The sequence below is a fragment of the Chrysochloris asiatica genome, unplaced genomic scaffold (genome assembly GCF_000296735.1).
Source record: "Chrysochloris asiatica unplaced genomic scaffold, ChrAsi1.0 scaffold00025, whole genome shotgun sequence".
Taxonomy (NCBI): Eukaryota; Metazoa; Chordata; class Mammalia; order Afrosoricida; family Chrysochloridae; genus Chrysochloris; species Chrysochloris asiatica.
Genome location: NW_006408543.1, coordinates 21202252 through 21225520, shown reverse-complemented (window position 1 = coordinate 21225520; position 23269 = coordinate 21202252). Strand labels below are relative to the sequence as shown.

General features: G+C 36.4%; 1 protein-coding gene across 1 annotated transcript in view; it reads right to left on the bottom strand.

The window, feature by feature from the left end:
- The window catches only part of EML5 (echinoderm microtubule associated protein like 5), a 266949-nt gene that overhangs the window by 189086 nt on the left and 54594 nt on the right, over nucleotides 1-23269 (bottom strand). The window contains exons 3-6 of the mRNA XM_006839584.1: nucleotides 15503-15601; nucleotides 13418-13486; nucleotides 1432-1617; nucleotides 288-423 (exon numbers count right to left, since the gene is read on the bottom strand). Coding sequence (XP_006839647.1) covers nucleotides 288-423; nucleotides 1432-1617; nucleotides 13418-13486; nucleotides 15503-15601 — 490 coding nt within the window. The remainder of the gene's footprint in view (nucleotides 1-287; nucleotides 424-1431; nucleotides 1618-13417; nucleotides 13487-15502; nucleotides 15602-23269) is intronic.

Sequence of the window (23269 nt, the reverse complement as noted above, 5' to 3'; positions counted from 1 at the left end):
TAATTACATTTAGCATTCTAATAGGAAATATTTTTAAAATCCAACATTATCAAAGTAAGTACTTATGAAAGAATATTTGTCATGAAATAGTAATGTGTGGACTCTCTTTAGGCAAAATTTCTCCTCTCTGATAACAAGAATTTCAATCAAATGTATATAGTATGAAGAGGCAAATGTCTCATTACTAAGAGTATCTACAAAGCACACATTGCTTTACTGGAAGACAGAGACAACGCTTAGCACTTTTAAGAGTCTGCTTAGTCAGGACACATTTTTTGTGCTATTACCTTTATATCCCTGGTCTGTTTCCCTGAGATCAATCACAGTAATTGGTTTAAAAGTTAAATCCCAAAGCCGAATACAGCCATCTCTGCCACCTGTAGCAAAGCCTTCTTCGCAAGCATTCATGCTAAAAATTCCTGCCTAAGAGAGGGAATATAGTTTTAATTTACCAACTGTGCTTTTAAAGAAAGTTTATGACATGAAGTTGGAAATCCATTTAAAAGGATTTTTATGACATAGGAATAAACATATTTACCAAAAAGCCCAAAAGAAACTCTACAAATAAATCCCTTTGTATATAGAAACTTAAGGAGTTCTGGTGGTGTAGTGGGTTAAGTGTTGGGCTGCTAATCTTAAGGTCAGCAATTCAAACCCATCAGCCACTCCACAGGAGACAGATACGGCAGTCTGCTTCTGTAAAGATTACAACCTTGGAACTCACATGAGGCAGTTCTCCTCTGTCCTATAGGATTGCTATGAATTGGAATGGATCCCACAGCAATGGCTTTTTTAATATAGGAACAAAGCAAAAACCTGTTCTAGTTTTGCCTTTGCTACTTGAAGATATTACTGCTGACAATAGCTAACTGTATGCTAGCTACTCTCTTTACTTGTGAAGGACCCAATTGCTAAAAGGCATGAAGGAGGGAACCTAAAAGCCTTAAGCATGGATCTTTTTTATTTGATATCTTAATTACATGGAAAGATGAAGTACAAAAAATTAAATTGCCTTGCAGTCAATCAATGCTATTTTTTAAAATTATACTTTTTTCTAGAATTGTCCCTAAATTTCCCACTAGTAAATCAGACTCAAGAGGCACTAGCTTTATTCTCCTATGGTTAATCTAGAATATTTCCAGGTTGGATTCAACAAGTTGCTGGGTTTTTTTCCCCCTGCCCCACTCCCTAGCACTACTCTGAGAAAGACACCATGCTAAAGCAATGGTTTTAGCAAATTACAATAACAGTAATTTACTATATCTGTGTCTAATTGTATACAGATTAAAATCTTGAAAATAGGCACATTAATTCAGTTCAAATACTATTTTGTCAAGCAAATGAACTGATTAAAAACAGTATGCTATACCATGCAATCCACTGCTTTAAGACACAAAGGTAAAGGTGTTTAAAACATTTAAATATACTTACAGTATGGGCTCCTTGTATTGTTCTTATAAGATTGATTCCTTTCCAAACATATATATCCCCACTGAGTGCACCAGAATATGTTAGTTCATCCCTTGCACAGGCCAGGCACAATATTGTCTGAAGGTCCCCAGTCTTACCAAAGACACCACGTTTTGGGGTCAGAGCATTTCCACATAAATTCCAGAACTAAAAATCACATAGCATAGTCAAATTACCAAAGAAGACTTATAAAATAAAACATTTCTAATGCTTCATGCTCTATCAGAGAAGCAGAGTGAAAATCCCCTAAATAAATGTTCTTACATATAACAGCATTCAATAGTCATATCATCGTTCTAATGTTGTCAATGGCTGTGTTACAGCAGATAAACCACTGATTTGAATGCTTATCTGTAAGAACAAGAGGCTTGATATTTCTGGAGGGAAAATCTACATTAAATTTAAGAAACAGAGATGGGAGTGGGTTAGCGATTAAAATGAAGATACCACACACAAACAGGAAAAAGGACCAAACCTAATGTTTAATCTCTGGTGGAGGCAGTGAAGATGCTAAAAAATAAATTTTTTTTAAAGCTCAGAATGTTGATCTCATTTGTTATTTTCAAAACTGAGCAACTGTTTTAGTTGTAAAGCTTAAATAAGAGATGGATACATTTGGGATGATTTGCTCATTTTGGGGGAAAAGATAGGAAGTCAAATATAAATCTTCATTATCAGGTTTTTTTGTTTTATTAAATGGATTCAGGTAAATTTTCATTGCTGGCTGGGATAAACTAGAAATAAAAACGTTCTAATTTCTACAAAAAGAAATTAGAACCAGCAAATAAGTTAAACTTTACAATGAGTGCCACTTTAAAAAAATACAATTTACTAATATTATATACTTACACATTTGAAAACCTAAAGACTTAAAAATTACTAAGGTCATTCATTCAACTAGCTGAATACTTTTATGAATGAAACTTAAATGCATTCTAAATATAAAAGCTCCATAATTCCTAAGCTTAAGATCAGCTGGTCCTCTTCCTTTTCAGCAAAACCAAATTTGAACCAATTATTATATCTAGATCTGTAATTGTCAAACTTGGATGCACATTAGAATCAAGATGCCTGCAACCCATCTGAGATGAATTGGGAAGAATCTATGGAGAATGAAGCCATGGTATTCAAAGAGTTTTGAGGTATAGAGAGGGTTAAAAATTACATGTCTAGTTCTCTTCACACACAAAAAAAAAACAAGACAGAGTGGCTCAATCAAGTGACCAAGAGGCAGAATTGGGAAACATTTTTGAGGAAAAAAGACACTGGAATTACCTGAAAAATAATTTAGGTACCTTTAAATGATTAACAGGTCAAGGAAAACAAGGAAGAATTCTATAAAACACTACAGGAACAAACAACAAAATAGACCATGGATTGGAGAAAATACAAAACCTGAAATTAGAAATTTTAGATTACTACTAAGATCTCAGATATGGGCAATACCTTGAAAGGGAAAAGGAGTAGATCTGAATCAATGGAAGCTCAAATTAGTGATCCTGAAGACAAATCTCTCAGTACTTGTAAGCTAGAAGAACAATCAAAAAAACAATGGAAAAAAAACAATACAAAGAAAGATTCACATGAGTCAACATGAATAACTTATAGGTGAAGAGAAATAACATATGGGTGATTTGAATTCCAGAAGAGAAAGAAACAGAGAAAAGCATAGATAAGATAGTTGAAGAGGTATTGGAAGAAAACTTCCCTAATATCATGAAAGACAGAAGATAAGCATTCAAGAGCTGAATGAACCCCAAACAGGATAGATCCCAAAAGAAAACCACAAAGACATATCATAATCAAACTGCAAAATCAAAGAAATGGAAAGAATCCTGAGAGCAATTTGGGAAAACCTGACAGTTACAGACAAAGGAGAATCAGTAAGATTAAGTTTTGATTTCTTAGCAGAAAGCATGAAGGCAAGAAGGCAATGGGAAGACACATACAAAACTCTGAAAAATAAAATTACAACACATGCAGCAAAACTGTCCCTCAGATACATTGATAAAATTAGAACATTTCTAGAATAAACAGAAATTAAAGGAATTTGCAATAACTAGACCAGCTTACAAAAAATAATACAGGAAGTCCTTTAGATTGGGAACCAACAACAGTAGAAAACCACCTAAGATTGACATACATGCCAACACCACCCAGAATTCAATCAAGATACAGAAGTATCCAAAATAAAACAAACCTATAAAATTGAAAATAGGAATCAGATATATCAGTTTACAATGCAGACAACTACAAAGCAAGAAGAGGGAAAAGTATATTTACATACTTCCAAATGGCAAAGAAATAAAGCAGATTTCAAGATAAAACAGACTGTTTTAAACTGAGGAACAAATTAATAAATTATTATTTGTTGTTGTTAAGTGCTGTGGAGTCGGTTCCGACTCAAAGCAACCCTGTACAGGGTGTCTGAGGCTATAAATCTTTACGGGAGCAGAAAGCCTCATCTTTCTCCTGTGGAACAGCTAGTCGTTTTGAACTGCTGACCTTGCGATTCACAGCCCAACTTGTAACCACTACGCTACCGGAGCTCCTTTAATAAATTATAGGGTAACCTTAAAGAAAATTAGTACACCTTCATAGCAAATCATGAAAAAGGAAAATCATTAAGACTTCATAAACATTAAAATAACAGCACTGAAAAAAAGGACAAGGAAATGCACAAAGTGACCCCAGCACAGAAAATTATATGGAATAAAGAAACCAGCAGCACCACACACACAAAAACCATACAGCAATATGACAGCAATCATTTCATACCTATTGAGAATTACATTGAACGTCTATGGATTCAATGCACTACTTAAGAGATACAGAGTAGCCAAATGAATAAGAAAACAGGATCCTTCAATATGCTGTCTACAAGAGACACACCTTACATACAAAAACAAAAATTGATAAAAAAAATCAAAGGATGTAAAGATATATCAAGCTAATAGCATTAAAAATGAGCAGAAGTGGCAATATTAATTTCTGAAAAAGTAGACTTTAAAGCAAAAACAAGCATAGGAGACAAAGAAGAACATTATCTCATGATTAAAGGGTCAACTGAATAGGAAGGCATAATAAGTATCTATGGTCCCAATGAAAGACTCAAAATACATAAATCAAACTCTAATAGAATTGAAGGAAGAAGCAGACAACTCTACAGTAATAGCATTGTTGTTGTTAAAGTGCTGTGGAGCTGGTTCTGACTCACAGTGACACTGTGCAGGGTTTCTGAGAACAGGTGGTGGGTTTGAACTACCAACCTTGTGGTTCATGGTCCAGAGCTGACCCTACATCACCATAACAGAAGGAAGATTTTAATATACCACTTTTGATGACAGACAGAAAACTAGAAAGAAACTCAACAAAGACACAGATGAACTAAACAGCACAATTAACCAACTTGACCTCATAGATTTATACAGAGCACTCAACCCAACAACAGCACAATACACAATATTTTCCAGTGCATATGGGGCATTCTCCAGAATAGACTATATGTTAGAACACAAAGCAAGCCTCAGTAAAATTTAAAAAACATTAAAATACTACAAAGCATCTTTTCAGAACACAATGCTATCAAATAAGAAATCAACAATAGGAAGATCAAGGGGTAAAAAAATACATGGAAATTGAACACTCTGCTTAAAAGCCACAGGATAATTAATAAAAGGGAAATTAAAGAAAATTCTTGAATCAAATGAGAATGAAAACACAAGATACCAAAACCTTTGGGAAAAGCAAAAACAATGCTCAGAGGGCAATTTATATCAATAAATGCACACATCCAAAAAGAAGAACCAAAATCAACACATTAATGCAACATGTCCAACAATTAGAAACAGAGCAGCAAAATAAGCCTAAAGCTCAGAAAAAAATAAAGAATAAAGATTAGAGTAGAAATAAATGAAATAAAAAACAGAAAAAAATAGAATGAACAAGACAAGAAGTTGGTTCTTTGAAAGGATTAATAAAATTGACACACCATTGGCAAATCTAACAAAAGAAAAGGAGAAGATGAAAATGACACACATAAGGAACAATATGGCTGATGTTACACCAGAACATATGGGAATAAAAAGGATAATGACAGAATACTATGAAGAATTGCACGTCAACAAATTAGAAAATCTAGAAGAAATGGACAAATTTTTAGGAAAACAAAAACTACAAAATTCACAGAATGAAATAGAACATTTGAACAGACCCATAACAAAAGAAGAAATTGATCTAGTCATTTAAACATTTCCAATAAACAAGTCCAGGCCCAAAAGGCTTTCCTGAAGAATTCTACCAAACATTCTGAAAGAGCTAACACTAATTCCACTCAAGCTATCCTAGAACACAGAAAAGGATGGAAAACTTCCTAATGCATTTTATGAAATGAGCATAACCCTCAACCCAAAAGTTGGCAAAGACATCACTAAAAAAGAAAATTATACACCAATGTCCCTCATGAACATAGATGCAAAAATTCTCCACAAAATCCGAATCAAAAGAATTCAATGAAGTATCAAAAAAATAATACATTATGACCAAGTGGGATTTATACCAGGGATGCAAAGATGGTTCAATATTAGAAAAGCAATCAATGTAATCCATTACATAAAGAAAATGACAGAAAATGACTATATGATCATATTGATTGATACATAAATGGTATTTGAAAAAACCAGCATCAATTCTTAATAAAAACACTCAACAAAATAGGAATAGAAGGAAATTCCTCAATGTAATTAAGGACATTTATACAAATTCAACAGTCAATATTACTCTCAATGGAGGGAAACTGAAAGCCTTCCCTTTGCAAACAGGAATCAGACAAGGATGCCCTTTATCACCACTCCTATTCAACACTGTATTGGAAGTTTTAGCCAAAACTATAAGGCAAGAAAGGGACATTTAAGGCATCCAAACTGGCAAAGAAGAAGTCAAACTCTCTCTATGTGCAGATAATATGATCCTATACATAGAAAATCCCAAAGACTCAGCACACACACACAAAAGGAATTAATTGAAAGATTCTGAAACAATCTATACTAATAAAGATAGCTCTAAAAAGAAAATCAAGAAAACAATACCATTTATAATAGGCATCTGAAAGATGAAATACTTAGGAGTAAATCTAAACAGAAATAAAAGACATGTGCAAAGGAAACTACAAAGCTCTACTACAAGAAACCAAAAGAAACTTATAGAAATAGAAAAATACACCATGCTCATGTAGAGGAAGAGTTACCATTGTGAAAATGTCTATACTACCCAAAGCAATCTATAGATATAACATAATCCCAATCCAGATTCCAACATCATTCTTTAAAGAGATGGAAAAAATGATCACTAACTTTATATGGAAAGGAAAGAGACCTTGGATACGCAAAGCATTACGTAAGAAAAACAACACTGGAGGTCTTTCACTTCCTGATCTCAAAATCTACTACACAGCCACAGTAGTCAAAACAGTTTAGTACTGGTACAATGAAAGATACACAGATAAATGGAACAGAAATGAAAACCTAGAAATAAATCCAACCACATAACCATCAGCTGATCTTTGACAGGGGCCAAAACACATTAAAGTGGGGGAAGAAGCAGTCTCTTCAACAAATGGTGTTGGCAAAACTGAATATCCATTTGTAGTAAATGACACAAGACCCATAGCTCACACCATATACAAAACCAAACTCAACATGGATTAAAGACCTAAATGTAAAACCTAGAACTATAAAGATCATCAATGAAAAAGCAGGGACAAACGTTGGGGCTCTAATACATGGCACAAATACACTGTGAAACATAACTAAAAACACACAAACAGCTGAGGACAAAATAGAGACTGGGACCTTTTAAAAATGATACACTTATATGCATTGAAAGATTTTGTTAAAAGAGAGCTCACAGACTGGGAAAAATTTATTTGCAACTATGTATGAGACAAGGGTCTTATCACTAAAATATATCAAAAACTACAAAACTTTTACAAGAAAAAGGCAAACAACCCAATTAATAAATTGGCAGAGGACATGAACAGAACACACTTCGTCAAGGAAAACATTCAGACAGCCAATAAACATATGAAGAAATGTTTGCAATCATTAGCCGTTGCTGTTGTTAAAGTACCATCAAATCAGTTCTGACTCATAGCAACCGTGTATAGGACTTCCAAGGAGCAGCTGGTGGGTTTGAACCACTGATCATGTGGTTCAAACTAACCTTGTTGTCTAGTGTTTTATCCTACAGCACCACATCATTAGCCATTAGAGAGATGCAAATTAAAACAACAATCTCACCCCAAACAATCTCTGATAGCTACCAGAGAGGTGGGAGAGAAGGGAGAGTAATTCACTGGCTAGAGGGTAGACACATGCTGACTTCAGTGATGGGCAGGGCGATACACAAGAAGAGGGAAGTTGGCAGAAGAATGATGAAGACAGGCAAAGGGCACAGGGAGATATGTAAGGATTAAAGGGGTTAGAGGTAAATAGCATTGCATAAACAATCCTGGAACAACAGTGTTCTGTGGGTAGATACATAGGTGCTACAAACACCCCTGTGAATGTGATGCATTCAGGGAGCAAAATGATGAAAACTTCTTAGATATTTCCAAACATTTTAAGGCAATGAGTTGCTGGGCCTGGGGGCTTAGTATCATAGTCTCAAGGGACAAATGGCATAACATAGTCCACAAAGACAATGTTTACATCTTATTTTAGTGAGTAGCAACTAGGATATTAAGAGCTCATGTGTAGCCATCTAAAGTACAATTATTGGCCTCATAAGTAGCCATCTAAGGTACAATTATGTGCAGAAGAAAGAAGAGTGGTGAAAATTGAAAATGCTTGCAATCAACTTGTCCAATGGACCAATGGAGCATATGAACATCAGTCACCAAGACTCTGAGACCAGAAGAACTAGATGGTGCCGGGCTACCACTACCAACTGCTCTGGAGGGGATCTATTCGAAGGTCCCAGATAGAGTGGAGTAAAATGTGGAACAAAGCTCAAAATCATTTTAAAAAGACTAGAGGAACCTGAGATTATGGCTCTTTGCCACCCTTTAGGTCTGGAATGTAACTCTCCCACATGGCCCAATTTTCAGCTGAGCAACAGATAGGTATATGTGCGGACAACAGTAGTGAGGTATGCCCACCATGGAATAATTAATCATTTTAAATCAAAAGGACAACATTTACTTAAGGACAAAGTAGAGAAGGGTTGTGAAAGAGGGTGGAGTGGAAATACGAACCTGTACAGGGAGGAAGCAGGATAACTGTTGCTGCAATCACTGTTACTGTATTCAATGAGATAAAACAAGTATACGATCTGTTGCATATAAAATGAAGATCTTGTCTATAAACCTTCATTTAATTCACAATAAACAGGTTTTTGTTTTGTGGTTTTTTGTTGTGTTTTTTTTTTTAAAGAGACTCACTGACTCACTCTTCTAGAATTCCTATCAGTGCTGCCCAGCAGAACTGAGATGATAGATATGTTCTCTGTCTATACTGTCCCAATACAATAATCACTAGCTACATGTGGCTCTTGAGCATTTGAACTGTGGCTGCTGATGTGACTAAAGAAATGAAATTTTCATTGTATTTCACTTTAACTAGCTTAACTTTAAATAGCTACATGTAGCTGGAGGCTACTATACTACACAGCACAGTTTCCGATAACTCAGGGACTTCCTTTTCTCATACGTATTCTGCAAAAAGAATTACCAAGGAAAAGGAAATGTAACTCAAACTAAACAGAATTTTCTCAATTGAGGACATGATTTTTAAAAATCTGAAAATGGAACATTTTATTTCATTTACAATATACAACAGTAATAAGAATGTTACTTATTTGCTGATTATTAAGTACTTTATGTATGCCATTATGTGTCAAACAAAACCTTTGTTATTCATCAAAAGTTATAAAGACAAAATTCTCCACCATCACATTATTTATACTATGTGCCTTAAAATCTGGCACAGAACCATTTGCTATTGAATATTTGTCGAAAAATAATGATTAAATATTATCTATAAGGAGCTATGGTAGTATAGTGGCTACAAATCAGGCTGTGAACCGCAAGGTCAGCAGTTCAAAACTACCAGCTGTTCCGTGGCAGAAAGAATAGGCTTCAGAAAGATTTACAGCTTCGGAAACCCTGTACAGGGTCGCTATGAATCAGAACCGACTCCGTGGCACATAACAACAACAACTAATACTATTCCTGATGTGGCACTGCAGGATCAGCACTGGACTGTGAACCGCACACAGGTCAGCAGTTGAAACCCACCAGCTGCTCCTCAGAAACCTTATACAGGATCACTATGAGTTGGAACCAAGTCGATGGCACTTAACAACAACAACAATATATACCACAAAGTTAGTGGTTTAAACCCACAGCCGCTCCTTAGAAACCTTATGTAGGGTTGCTATGAGTCAGAACAGGCTCTACCATACTTAACAACATATATCAAGTTGTACCACATTATCAAAACCAGAATTGTAGCAGCAGCTAAAAATACTTTACGGAAAATATGGATGAAGGTGAGCATATAAAAAGAAAGAATCAGAACACAAAACCTTAATTATTAGGATCTGTTGCATCAAGGCAGTGCAGGGAAAGCAAGTATTTCCAATTTGTACCAATGATCTAAAAATAAATCACTATAATATAAAAATGAATTGTCATCAATGCTTTAAAACCTGAACTGTAACTATAAAACAAAAACTGGGATTTCATAAGGAAAACGAACAGTGACTCCCTAGGATAAGTATGGGACTGAGAACCACAAGGTCAGCAGTTCGAGTCCATCAGCCACTCAGTAGGAAAAAGATGAGGTTTTCTGTTCCCACAAAAATTTAAAGCTTTGGAAATCCTATACAGAGTCACTGTGAGTGAGGATTGACTGGATGGCACTTAACAACAACAAAAATCAAAGGCTGAGGCTAAATCCAAAGCAAAGATACACAAAGGAAAAAGTAACTAATGCTTTTGAAAAGCTGACTATGTATTAGGCTCTTTCATTTGCTCTTCCACATACAATGTCTGATTTTATCCTCATCAACTCTATGAAGCTTCAACAGCAGCCACAGCTGCAAGACATGAAAACAGAAGCTCACAATTTTTAGGCCTGATTCATCCCAGGTAAACAGCTAATAAGTGGTAAAGTCAATGCTATCCATGTGGCTTCTAGTCCGCCATTTTCTCTTTGAATACAAAAATACTTACTTTACTTAGTTTAATCAACCATTAAAGCCAAAGATGAAGAAAGTGAGGTTTCTACCAACTTCTACAGTCTGACACTAGCAAACCTTGCAATCCAGATGCATATTATTGGTGAATGAAATTAAAAAGTTGGAAACAAAAGGAGAATCAGCAGTTGTAAAATACGGCCTTAGTAATAGAAATAATGCCAGAGATCACATCATGATAAACAGAAACCATACATGTGGACCTCTAAAGGTGGAATACACAAAATCAAATAGATTGCAAATGTGGAAAAGAAAATGGAGAAGCTCAATATTAATAGTCAGAACAAGGCCAGGGATCAAATGTAGAACAGACCACCAATTACTCATATGCAAGTTCAAGTTGAAGCTGAAGAAAATTAAAACAAATACACAAAAGTTAAAGTATGACCTTTAGTAAATTCCACCTGAATATAGAGAGCATCTCAAGAATAGATTTGACATATTAAACAGTAATGACTAAATACCAGACAAGTGGTGAGATGACATAAAGGGCATCATACATAAAGAAAGCAAAAGTTCATTAAAAACACAGACAAGAAAGAAAAGATCAAAAAGGGTATTAGAAGAGATTCTAAAACTTGCTCCTGAACGTAAGTAGCTAAAAAGAATAGAAGGCATGATGAAGTAAAAGAGTTAAGTGGTGGGTCCTAAAGGGTGGCTTGAAAAGCCAATATACTTTATTATAAGGAAATGTGCAAAGACCTGGAGGTAGTAAACCAAAAAGGAATAAACTAGGTATTTCTCAAGATGAAAGAAATGAAGAAAAAATTCAAGCTTCACTTTACAACACTGAAGGATTCTATGGGCAAAATGCTGAATGATACAGAAAGCATCAAAACAAGATGGAATACATAAAGCCACTGTACCAAAAAGAAGTGGCTGACATTCAGCCATTTCAAGAGGCAGCATATGATCAAGAACCAATGGTACTGAAGGAAGACGTATAAGCCATGCTGAAGGCACTGTTGAAAAAGCAAGGCTCCAGGAACTGACAGAACACATCAACTGAGAGGTTTCAACAAACTGATGTAGCATTGGAGGTGCTCACTGTTATATTATAAGAGATTTTGAAGACAGCTACCTGGCCAACTGACTGGAAGAAATTCCTATTTGTGTGCACACCAACGAAAGATGACTCAATAGAATGAGGAAATTATCAAAAGAGATCATTAATATCACATGCAATTAAAATTTTGCTGAAGATAATTCAAACACCATTTCAGTGGTATACTAACAGGGAACAGCCAGAAATTTAACTCAGATTCAGAAGTGGATGTGGAACAAGGGATATCATTGTTGATGTCAGGTAGATTTTGGCAGAAAACAGAGAATACTAGAAAGATGCTTACCTGCGTTTTAATAACTGTTCAATGGCATTCAACTGTATGGATCATAACAAACTATGGCTAACACCGTGAAGAATGGGAATTTTAGAAAAATTCATTGTGTTCATGTGGAACCTATTCACAGATCAAGAGGCAGTCATTCCCACAGAACAAGGGGATAAAGAGAATGGTTTAAAATTAGGAAAGGCGTGCAATTGGGGTGTTGTGTCATTTCAGAATAGTTATTCAATCTGTACGCTGAGCAAATAATCCAAGAAGTGGAAATATCTGAGGAATGTGGATTCAGTTTTGGAGGAAGACTAACAACCTGTAATATGTAGATAATATAACCTTTCTTGCTGAAAGTGAAAGGGATTTAAAACATTTACTGAAGAAGATTGAAGACTCTTACCTTCAGCATGGTTTACAACTCAATATAAGAAAATTAAAATCCTCACAACTGGACCAATAAGCAACATCATTATAAGCAATGAAAAGACTGAAGTTGTTAAGGATTTAATTTTACTTGCATCCATAATCAATACCCACTGAAGCAGTACTCAAGAAATCAATGGCATATTACTCTGGGCAAATCCATTGCAAAAACCTCTTTAAATTGTTAAAATGCAAAGATATCACTCAGAGGACTAAGGTATATCTGACCCAAGCCAAGGTATTTTCAATCATATCATATGCATATGAAAGTTAGATGATGAATAAGGAAGACCAAATTATGGTGTTGGCAAAGAATATTGAATATACCATAGACTGTCAGAGAAAAACAAATCTGTCTTAGAAAAAGTGCAGCCAGAATACTCCTTAGAAACAAGGATGGCAAGACTTTGTCTTAGATACTTTGGCTATGTTATCAGCAAGGACCAGTCCCTGGAGAAGGACAGCATGCTTATTAAAGCAGAGAGTAAGCAAAAAACAGAAAGACCTAAGCCAGATGAATTGACACAGTAACTGCCTACACTGGACTTTGGTCTCTTATACAAAGGGTCCTTGTGAATCGTAACCAACTCAATGGCACCTAACATTAATACTTGGCATAATATTCTCACATTTTACTTTTTAAATGAAACATGAATAAGCAAGATGAACATATGAATTCTACTTCACTAGAATGTAAGTTCCTTTACAGAGAGTAGTTTATTCATCTGTTATCCATATCACTATCCCTTATAAAGCCTTCCACACAATAAGTAATTATAGGATTGACTGCATGAACATTAAAAACCTTGACACTTTAAAATAAGTCACATCAAAACCCTAAAACCACCTTAAATTATTAATAGTGTGATATGTACACAGGAGCAGAGAACAAAAATAAACATGACTATTATGAAACAAGATCTTTCTAGTACCTTGATATGTTTTACACCACAGCTGACAAGTTTATTTGGCTGGTATAAATCCCAAGAAATATCGAATATCTGTAAACAAATCAGATTTATAGTTAAAATAATTATTTTCAGAATCATTTTAGTTACCTATTCAAAGATCATGTAGCCCAAACCCCTACCTATCTGCAGTAAACCAGTTGCTATCATGTGACTCCATGTAAATCAGACTAGACCCATGCTCCAAAGGGTTTTCAATAGCTGATTTTTCAGTAGATCACCAGGCCTTTCTCCTGTGGTGCCTCTGAGTGGCCTCAAATCTCCAACCTCTGGGTTAGCAGCAAAGCATGTTCACCATTTGCACTACTCAGGAACTCTCAGTAGACAATAGTCCAAATCCCACATTTCAAAAATTTATGAGAAATAAACTAAGTAAGTAAATAATACAGCACAGGAACTACTTCTCAATTGCTATGACTTTTATAACTTGTGGAGTGAAAATTAGTATTTCCATTTTTAATTAAGAAAACATTTAAGACCACAAATTCAAGAATGATTTAACAGACCTCAGGTATAAGGCAGAGAATAATCTATAGAGATTAGAGATTCTGACTGGCATACACTTACACAGGTAGAAACAGGGAACATTTTTACAGCCATCTGTCTAATCACTCAGCATTTCTTACAGGAAGAATATAAACACTTATTTCATTTCACGGAAAAATGTTCTTTGGTTTTTTTTTTTTTTTTTTTTTTTGCTTTTATACTATTACCAGGGGTGAAACAAAATTAGCTAAAACTTAAATGTTGGGGATTTCTAGGCTTACTTCTTTTCTAAGATTCTGTAAATATTAAATACACAAAAATCATTTCACTACAAACACAAAGAAGCAAAACCACAGATGAACTAAAGTATGCGTTAGAAATGTATAATTTAATAATAAACAAAAGTTAAATTCATATTTGAAAAGTAACTGATTTGTTCTTCAAACTCATATCCTTCATTGAGTTTCTCTGACACCTGAATACTCACTAAGTAAGGGGAATACTTAGAAGATTTACAAAATGACATTCCACGGTGATAATGAAGAAAGAAAATATCTCATAAATTAACTGAACTCACCATAATACAGATTATATGAAAAAATATATCAATGCAACTTTAAAATACGAACCATAAAAGAACTTCACAATTTTCTATAGTTTTTTAAATAATAACTGGCTTATTTACTGACTCTAAAATTCCAAAGTATGAAATACTGTGACGTCAGAATACACAGCCATGTAAGGAAATATAGCTAACACTTTAATATCCATCTAAACTGTGTGTGTGAGCATGTAATAGGTCCCTTTGAGAATCTTCTGAAAACCCAGATGCACATATACCCACTCCTCACTTATCAACATGGTTAGGTTCCAAAGACATGGTTCAGCAGTTCAAACCTACCAGCTGCTCTTTGGAAATCCTGTACAGGATCGTTATGAGTTGGAACCGACTTAGTGGCACTTAAAAACAATAATAACCCCCTCCCCATTCATAAATGCCGGACATTCATCAATAATGAGTAAAATAGTTAGACAGTATATTTTTTTACTATCGTAAATGTGAAATGTCATAAAAAAAAAAATCAGCAAGTGAGGGTAGGTGTAGGTACAAAATTTTCTGGACAATTAAAAAAGATTCAGCTATTTCCCTAATACAGAATCATTGACTACGATTCCTGTGCTGGATCAGGTCAGCACTATGCTACAAAAAATAATTATACATTTTAAGAGTTTATAACAGAATTTTTTATCAGTGTTTATAAAAATTACATTTCATTTAAAAAGTCGACTACAAAATCTTTATATTTAGTTTATATTACCTGACATAGGAAATATGTAAATTCATCTTTAAAGTTAAAAGTTTGACATTAACATTATGCTTACTGAGCCTTGTTTCTGAGTACTACATGTGATATTCTAATATTTTATGTGTATTTACAATAGTACTTGAGATTCAAAAACTGCATAGAACCAATTAACAAAACACAGAAGGACAAAAGCCTCTGACTTCTTTTTTGGCCCCTTCCCATCCAGCACCCATTAGGACCCTGAAGGGGCACTTACTCTGTCTGTGTGACCAGGAGCCATGGATAACATTTTCCCCCTTTTCCAATCCCAAACACAAACTGCATTCTTAGCATCGAGTCCAACTGAAACCAAGCGCTGAATTACGTCCAAGGAGTCCAGAGGGAACAAAAAGGCAAACAAAGAGGAACCAAATTACAAATGGGGTTTATAAACAGCAAAATGCACACACCTATAGTTTATAGACATCATAGAGATGGACTGGATGCATTTCATTTTGTTAATATTTACGCAGACATGCAGTTCTTCTGAGAAACAGAAGAAAGATTTCCACTTCTAACAGCAGAACTGACAAAATACCCTGGACATCTTTCCTGCCCCAAACTAAAAAATGTTAGATAAAATGTAAAAACGTCTTATTAAACACACTCCTGAGATGGCAAAAAGTTAAGAAATCTGAAAAAAGAAATAAAGTGACTCCCATTAGGAATCCTAGAAGGTTAAAGAGCATGTAGCTCTTCTTTACTCTAAAGTAATTTCTGACTCCTGATCACCCTGGCTTCTGTTCTGTATGCTGAGCAGGAAGAGAAGACTTCTGACTAAAGCTGTAAGGAACCCTGGCAGCGGAATGGGCTTTGTGTTGGGCTGCTAACCACAATGTCAGCAGTTCAAATCCCCATGGGAGAAAGATGAGACTTTCTGCTCCCATAAAGATTTACAGCCTCAGAAACCCTACTCAGGGTCACTCGATAGCACTCAGCAGCAGTAATAGACTAAAGCAGTGAGTCCCTCAGAGTAAGGGAAAATAGGACACCATCCCCTTGAAAGAAGGGGCAGTAATACATATGGGGGGGGGGGGGGAGAGAAAAACTTCTGAACATTTGTAACCAGAAGGAGTTTTCACATGGTTTTATGATCTAAGTTTACACTAATCATGAATCCCCCAAGTTAAAAAGTTTGATTCAGAGTGGCCCTAAGAGTAAGTAATGTCTGCAAGCATCAGTCACACTCTAGCACCTGCAACTTCAATTCAGGCTTCCAAGAATTCCCACAATTCTTTGCAAAATACAACCAAAAATAAACAAATGAAAAAACCAGATAAACCCAGGGAAATATGTATGTAGGGTCACGAGTGAGAAGCAACAAGTCACAACCAACAGTACTTTCGGTCTTTAACAAACCATCAGACATTGGAGTGATCAGGTAATCCAAGCTCAAGGTGAACAGAGAAATCAAAGGCTTCAAAGTGCCTGTTTATGTTACGTGTTGTTGTTAAGTGCCATTGAGTCAATTCTGACTGACAATGAGGAGTTTGAACCACCAACCTTGGGGTTAGCAGTTCAGTGCTTATCCTCTAGTGTCACACCAGGATTCCTAGCAAAGAATATGATACTATAAATATATCCAAAAGAACTGAAGAAACAGCAAACAGAGCACCCAAAACTTAAAAACAAAATAAATGAAATTTTTAAAACTCAATGGAATAGCTAAATAGCGAATTAGAGGGAGATGAAGAGACAGAATTGGAAAGAGGAGAGAAGAGGCAGCAAGATGGAAAATGTAAGAGAAGTCAGAAAACCTAAAATCTGGCCTTTTAGCCAGGAAATCAGTGTCACAGCATGAACTTGCCCTCCTGTTATAAATAACTAAGGAGCCCTGGGGGAGCTGTAGGATAAACACTGGACTGCTTTCCGCAAGGTCAGCAGTTCAAACCCTCAGCTGCTTCTTAGGAGAAAAACGAGGTTGATTGCTCCCTTAAAGGTTTACAGTCTTGGAAACTGTATATAGGGTCACTATGAGTCAGAATCAACTCGATGGTAAAGTTTGGCTGTTTATTTTTCTTAATAAACAACTTTTGTTATTGTGGCTGTTGTTAAGTGCTGTTGCAGACCGCAGGTATTGGGGTGTTGAGGACCAGTGTCATGGACGAAAATCCAGCACGTGGCTGCACTCCAACTTGCTGGCCAGAGACCCTGTGGGCTCAAGGAAGTAACCTCCGGACGTCCAGGGTTCATTGGCTTTTACGAATTCACTGTGGGGCTAGCGCTGTATAATTCTCTTTAGTCCTATTAATTCATGCTATGCTTCGAACCCCTGTAATTGTAGCTTCTGAGAAAATGGTTTCTTAATGTCCCTCTCTCAATGTCTCCACTGTATTGGCAGTGCTTAAGGTGTACTGGGAACAAATCTCTCTGAGGAACAAACTCTGGCCACTGGGCAAGCTCGTCCAAACTGTTCTTTATCAAATAATTCAGTTATGTTTGATATTAACTTAATACATGAGCCCTTGATACCCATGGACAAGTATTAAACTGCTCCTAAAGCCGAGATTGTAAAAAGCTCCCAAAACAAGTTTGCTGGGAAGCTCTGGAGACAAGTTTCCCCTAAGGAATTAACTCAGTAGACTGGCGTATTCCGGGGCTTATCTAAAGAACAATAGCATCTTCCTTCCCGGATAGCCCCCAGGTGCAAACCCTGCAGCTAGGCATCTTGCTTCTTCCTGCAGGCCTCGGTCAGCCAGCCGAAGCAGCGGGACTCCTTTCAATTCTTTTCACCTTGTTCTCATTCGAGATTAGGTGCTATAGGTATGTTAATTAGGCTTGAGAAACCAAGTTGCTGACCTGGGATTCGAACCTGAAAAGTACCATATAATAATTTGCTTGAATTTCTGGAAAATTGAGGATGTTAGATGATCAAGACAATTTGTGATGTATGTTCTAGAATTTGATTCCTGTAAATCATTGTGTCCTGTGTTGAACGATTAATCACATTTCACTTCTGTACCCCATCTTAATAAACCCCACCTTCCTTTGTGTAAAGCTCCTCCCCAAAATAAAACTGGGGTGCAGACCGAAGCCCACATGCATTGCGGCTTGCAGTACAGGCAGGCATTGCAGTTGGCAAGGTGTTCAAACGGCATGCATAGCCAAAATGTTTACAATGCAGGAACTGTCTGACGCCAGTTACACATCCACTCTAGTTCCGGGGTGTCTATGTGTCTCTCCTGTTGTGTCTTGGTGTGTATTCTTTATCTGTCACTGTCGCCGCCAGATCTCCCAACTTCATGAACCAAACTCCCCTGTCGAGGCCGGTCCTAGACAAAGTGCCTTTGAGATGGTTCTGACTCATAGCAACCCTGTATAGAGTTTCCGAGGAGTGGCTGGTGACCTTGAACCACCGACCTTGAGGTTCAAACAGACCTTACAGTTCAGTGCATTAACCAGCAGTGCCACACCTGGGCTCCTAATAAATAACTCGAATGAAACAAAAGTTTCAGGCATTGATAACAAGAAGCTAAGCACTATAAACACTGAGAAGGAAAACACACAAGGTGAGTCCTACAATTGCCTCAGTTTTCATCTAGGAGGTGGAACTGCAAATGAGCTGGGCAATCTTCATGACTTGAGAAGACGAAACCTGGAGTTCAGACAGTCAAACACGGCTTGAATTTGCAAAGTGTAGAATGAATTAGAAGCAACTAATGGAGTCCTGGTGTGGCACTGTGGGCTAATGTGTCAGACTGCAAAGTCATTTGAACTGTGAAGTCGGTGGTTCAAGCTCACCAGCTGCTCCTTGGAAACCCTATACAGGGTCGCTATGGGTTGGGATCAACTCAATGGCACTTAACAACAACAACAATGGAGTCCTGATGTGGTGCTGTGGGTTAATGAGCTAGACAACAAAGTTGGCTTGAACCACAAGGTTGCCAGTTCAACCCCATGAGCTGCTCCTTGGAAACCTTATACAGGGTTGCTATGGGTCAGAACCAACTCAATCGCACTTAACAACAACATTAACATTCTCTTTATCCCTGCATGCAGACAACAAATTCTGGAAGAACAGTTGGCGGAGAACTAACGTCAAATAATTCCAAGATCACCCAGACCTAGGAATCACTCAAATTCCCAACACTGGTGTTCACTGGGTGTTCCACAGAGATCCCAGAATGGTCACACCTTACCCGTGAAGCTACCCCAACCGTAAAAGAAAATCTGGCCTAGTTTTTCACTCAGGGATGAAACCGATCAGCAAGTAACCTATCTTCCAGAACAATATCCAAAATGTCTTAAAAGGATACAAAATCCAGCATTCCAGGTTTAACATATACAGTGTCCCACATCTAATTGAAAAATTATTGGACATGTGAAGTAGGAAAAAGTGACTGATGACCAAAAGGAAAATCAGCCAACAGAAAGAGAAACAGGGATTATTAGGAGACAAATCTTCAATATGCTCAAAATTATTTTTAAAACAAGTGAAAGATATGGAAGATAAAAGAAAAAGAAAACTTATAAAAATGAACATTATAATATCTGAAACGAAAATGCATTTCAAGGGATTAATAGCAGCTTAGACAATACATAAAAGGGAAATGAACTTGAAGACACAGCACCAGGAATTTTTTTTTTTAAAGCAAAGAAAGAAAACTGAAATTAGAATTAATAATTTCAGTGACCCTTAAGAAAATATCAACTAATCCCACATATGTAACTAGAGCTCTAAAAGGAGAGGAAAGATAAAGGAAAAGAAACCCGAAGAAATTAGTCAGAATTTCTCTAAATTTTATGAAAACCCTAACCTATAAACCTAAGATGGTCAATAAACTCCAAACTGAGTAATCACACACCCAGAAAAAGAAATCACACACCCAGATTGCTGAAGGCAGTGCTAAAGCAAAAGTCTTAAAAGCATCCAAATAGACTAAAACCAAGCTAGCTACAGAAACACAATTAAAAAAATAATCCTAAACATCTCATCTGAATCAAATCTGACTACATGAATTGACCTCATTATGGTGCTGAGATGGGAAAAAAGGTCAACAGAGAATTCTATACCTACAGAAAAATTATTTCATAAACTGAGTAAGAATAAAGACATTTTTCAAATAAACAAAAATTGAGAATAATCATTGCTAGCAAATCTACACTATAAAATATGATAATGGAAGTTTCTTCAGGCAGATGGAAAATGGTACCAAATAGAAACAATTCACACAATGAATGAAGAGCATAAAAATGATAAATACGTAATTAAGACTTTCCCCATTTAAAAAATTCTTCTCAAAGTAACTGTTTTAGGCAAAAAATAAAAACAGTAATTATAAAGTTTATAAACTGCATATAAGTAAAATGAATGACAACAGTACAGTGAACAGGAAGAAAAAAGGGAACGGGAGAGGACACATTTTAAAAATATATTTTCCAGGTGCACACGAAATTTTATAAACCTCATAAAATCATGAGTTCATAAAATCACAAGTTTAAATAAATTTAAAAGAATAAATATCATACAAATTATTTACTCTGACAAAAGTAGAATTCAATTTTAATAACAAAGCATTATCCAGAAAATCCTCCAAGCACATGTAAATGAACAAAACACTTTTAAATAACTCAGAGGTTAAAGAAAAGATGATAACAAATGTGAGAAAATACTTTGAATTCAAAGAAATGAAAGCACAAATTTGTGATATGCACCTAAAACAGTGCTTGGAGGTTAATTTGTACCTTTAACAGGAGAAAAGTCTAACTCATAAAAAGATACACTTCTAAGGATGGCTATCACCCTGGTGTTATGCTGTGGGGTAATGCACTGGACTGAAAAATCAGTTTGAACCACTCCTTGGAAATCCTATACATGATAACTATGATTTGGAATTAACTCAAAGGTACTTAACAACAAATCACCCCTCAAATAAAAGGAAAGAAAGAAAAGAAAAATAACCAGAGTTGGTGAGGATGTGGACAAGTTGGAATCCATATGCATTTCTGGTGGAAATATCAAATAATGCAGCCACTGTGGAAAATAGTTAGGTGGCTACTCAAATTGTTCAGCATAGAATTATTGGCTTCTATTAAAAGTACCATGGACTACCAGATGAACAAATTAATCTGTGTTGGAAGAAGTAGAGCCAGAATGTTCCTTGAAAGCCAGCATGGTCAGACTTCATCTCTCATACTTGGACATATTATCAGGAGGGACCATTCCCTGGAGAAGGACATCATGCTTGATAAAGTGGAGGGTCAACAAAAAAGAGGAAGACTCCCAACAAGATGGACTGGCACAGTTGCAGCAGCAATGGGCTCAAGAGTAGCAACGATCGTGAGGTTGGTGCAGGACCGGGCAGTGTTTCCTTCTGTTGTACACAAGGTCGATATGAGTTGGTAAAAACATGAAGATATAAATCCAAAGGGAGTGAAAACAGGAACTCAAATAGATATTCTATTCACAGCAGCATGATTCACCACAGCCAAAAGGTGGAAATAACTCAACTGTCACCAACAAATTAATATATAAACACAATGTGTGACATAAATACAATGAAACAGTATTAAGTCATAAAGAAAAATGAAATTGTGACACATTCTACAACATGAATGAACCTTGAAAACACCAAACAGAGTGAAATAAGCCAGACCACAAAATAAAATCAAATGCTATATAATATCACGTATATTGTTGTCAAGTGCCATTGAGTTGATTCCGACCCATAGCGACCCTGTATAGGGTTTCCAAGGAGCAGCTGGTGAGCTTAAACCACTGACCTTGCAGTTCAAATGGCTTTGCAGTCTGGCACATTAACCCACAGCACAATACCAGGACTCCTAATAGAATAGGCAAATTCATAGAGACAGAAAGTAGATTAAAGGGTCTAACGGGAGGTAGGGAGAGGATGGGGAGCTATTGTTTACTGGCTACAAAGTTTCTGTTTGGGAAGATGATACAATTCTGGAACTAGACAGCAGTGACAGACAACACTGTGTATGTACTCACTACCCCTGAACTGTATACATGAATGAAAATGCTTAAAACAGCATATCTTAGGTTTATATTTTATCACAAGAGGAAGGAAGGAACAATATCAATCCATACACATTCTCTCCAAATGGAGGAGGGTGGCACACTTCCCAACTCATTTCCAGAAAAATCTATTATAAGAAAACTACATATCTGACCTGACTTACTGGTCACAATGAGACTGGAGGCACCCAAGACTAGAGCCCTCAATCATCCTTCAGGTCTGGAATGGAACTCACCCTCATGGACCAATTTTTAGCCAAGCAGATTAGTATAATCGGAGGACAGTAACACTAGACCAGTAGGCTCACCATGGGATGGTCCATCATTTATGATCAAACAGCAACATTAACTTACCTAAGGACAAAGTTGAGAAGTCTGGGAGAGAGGATGGAATAGAAATGGGAAACACAGGGAGGAAGTGGGATAACTGTTGTTGCAGGGAGGGGATTGCAACTATTGAGATGAAACAAAGTGTAGGATTTGCTGAATGCAAAACTGACCATCTGCTCTGTGAAACTTCATTCAGTTCACAATAAAAAATTTAATAAAAGAAAAATACAGATCAACTTCTCTCATGAATATAAAACAAAATTCTTTAACAAAGCTGTGGCAAATCAAATCCAGCAATGTATAAAAAGGATAACACACAATGGTTAAAGTACATTAACTCCAACCAACCAAACCCAGTCCTACTGAGTTGATTCTGCCTCACAGCAAACCTATGTAGGGATTCCGAGACTACAGATCTCGGAACTGACAGCCTCATCTTCCTCCTGCTTAGGTGAGTTTGAACATCAGATCTTGTGGTTAGCAGCCTAACACACTAACACCATGAGGGGTTTATCTAAAGCAAGGCTGGTTTAACACTTGAAAATCAACTTTATAGCTCCTACATGTCCTGGATCAAGAAGATCATCATTTCATTGCCATGGCTCCAGTCCCCTCCATGCATCATCAACCAACCAAAGAGTATATCCTAGAAACCCACCCCCTCACGTCTCCCCC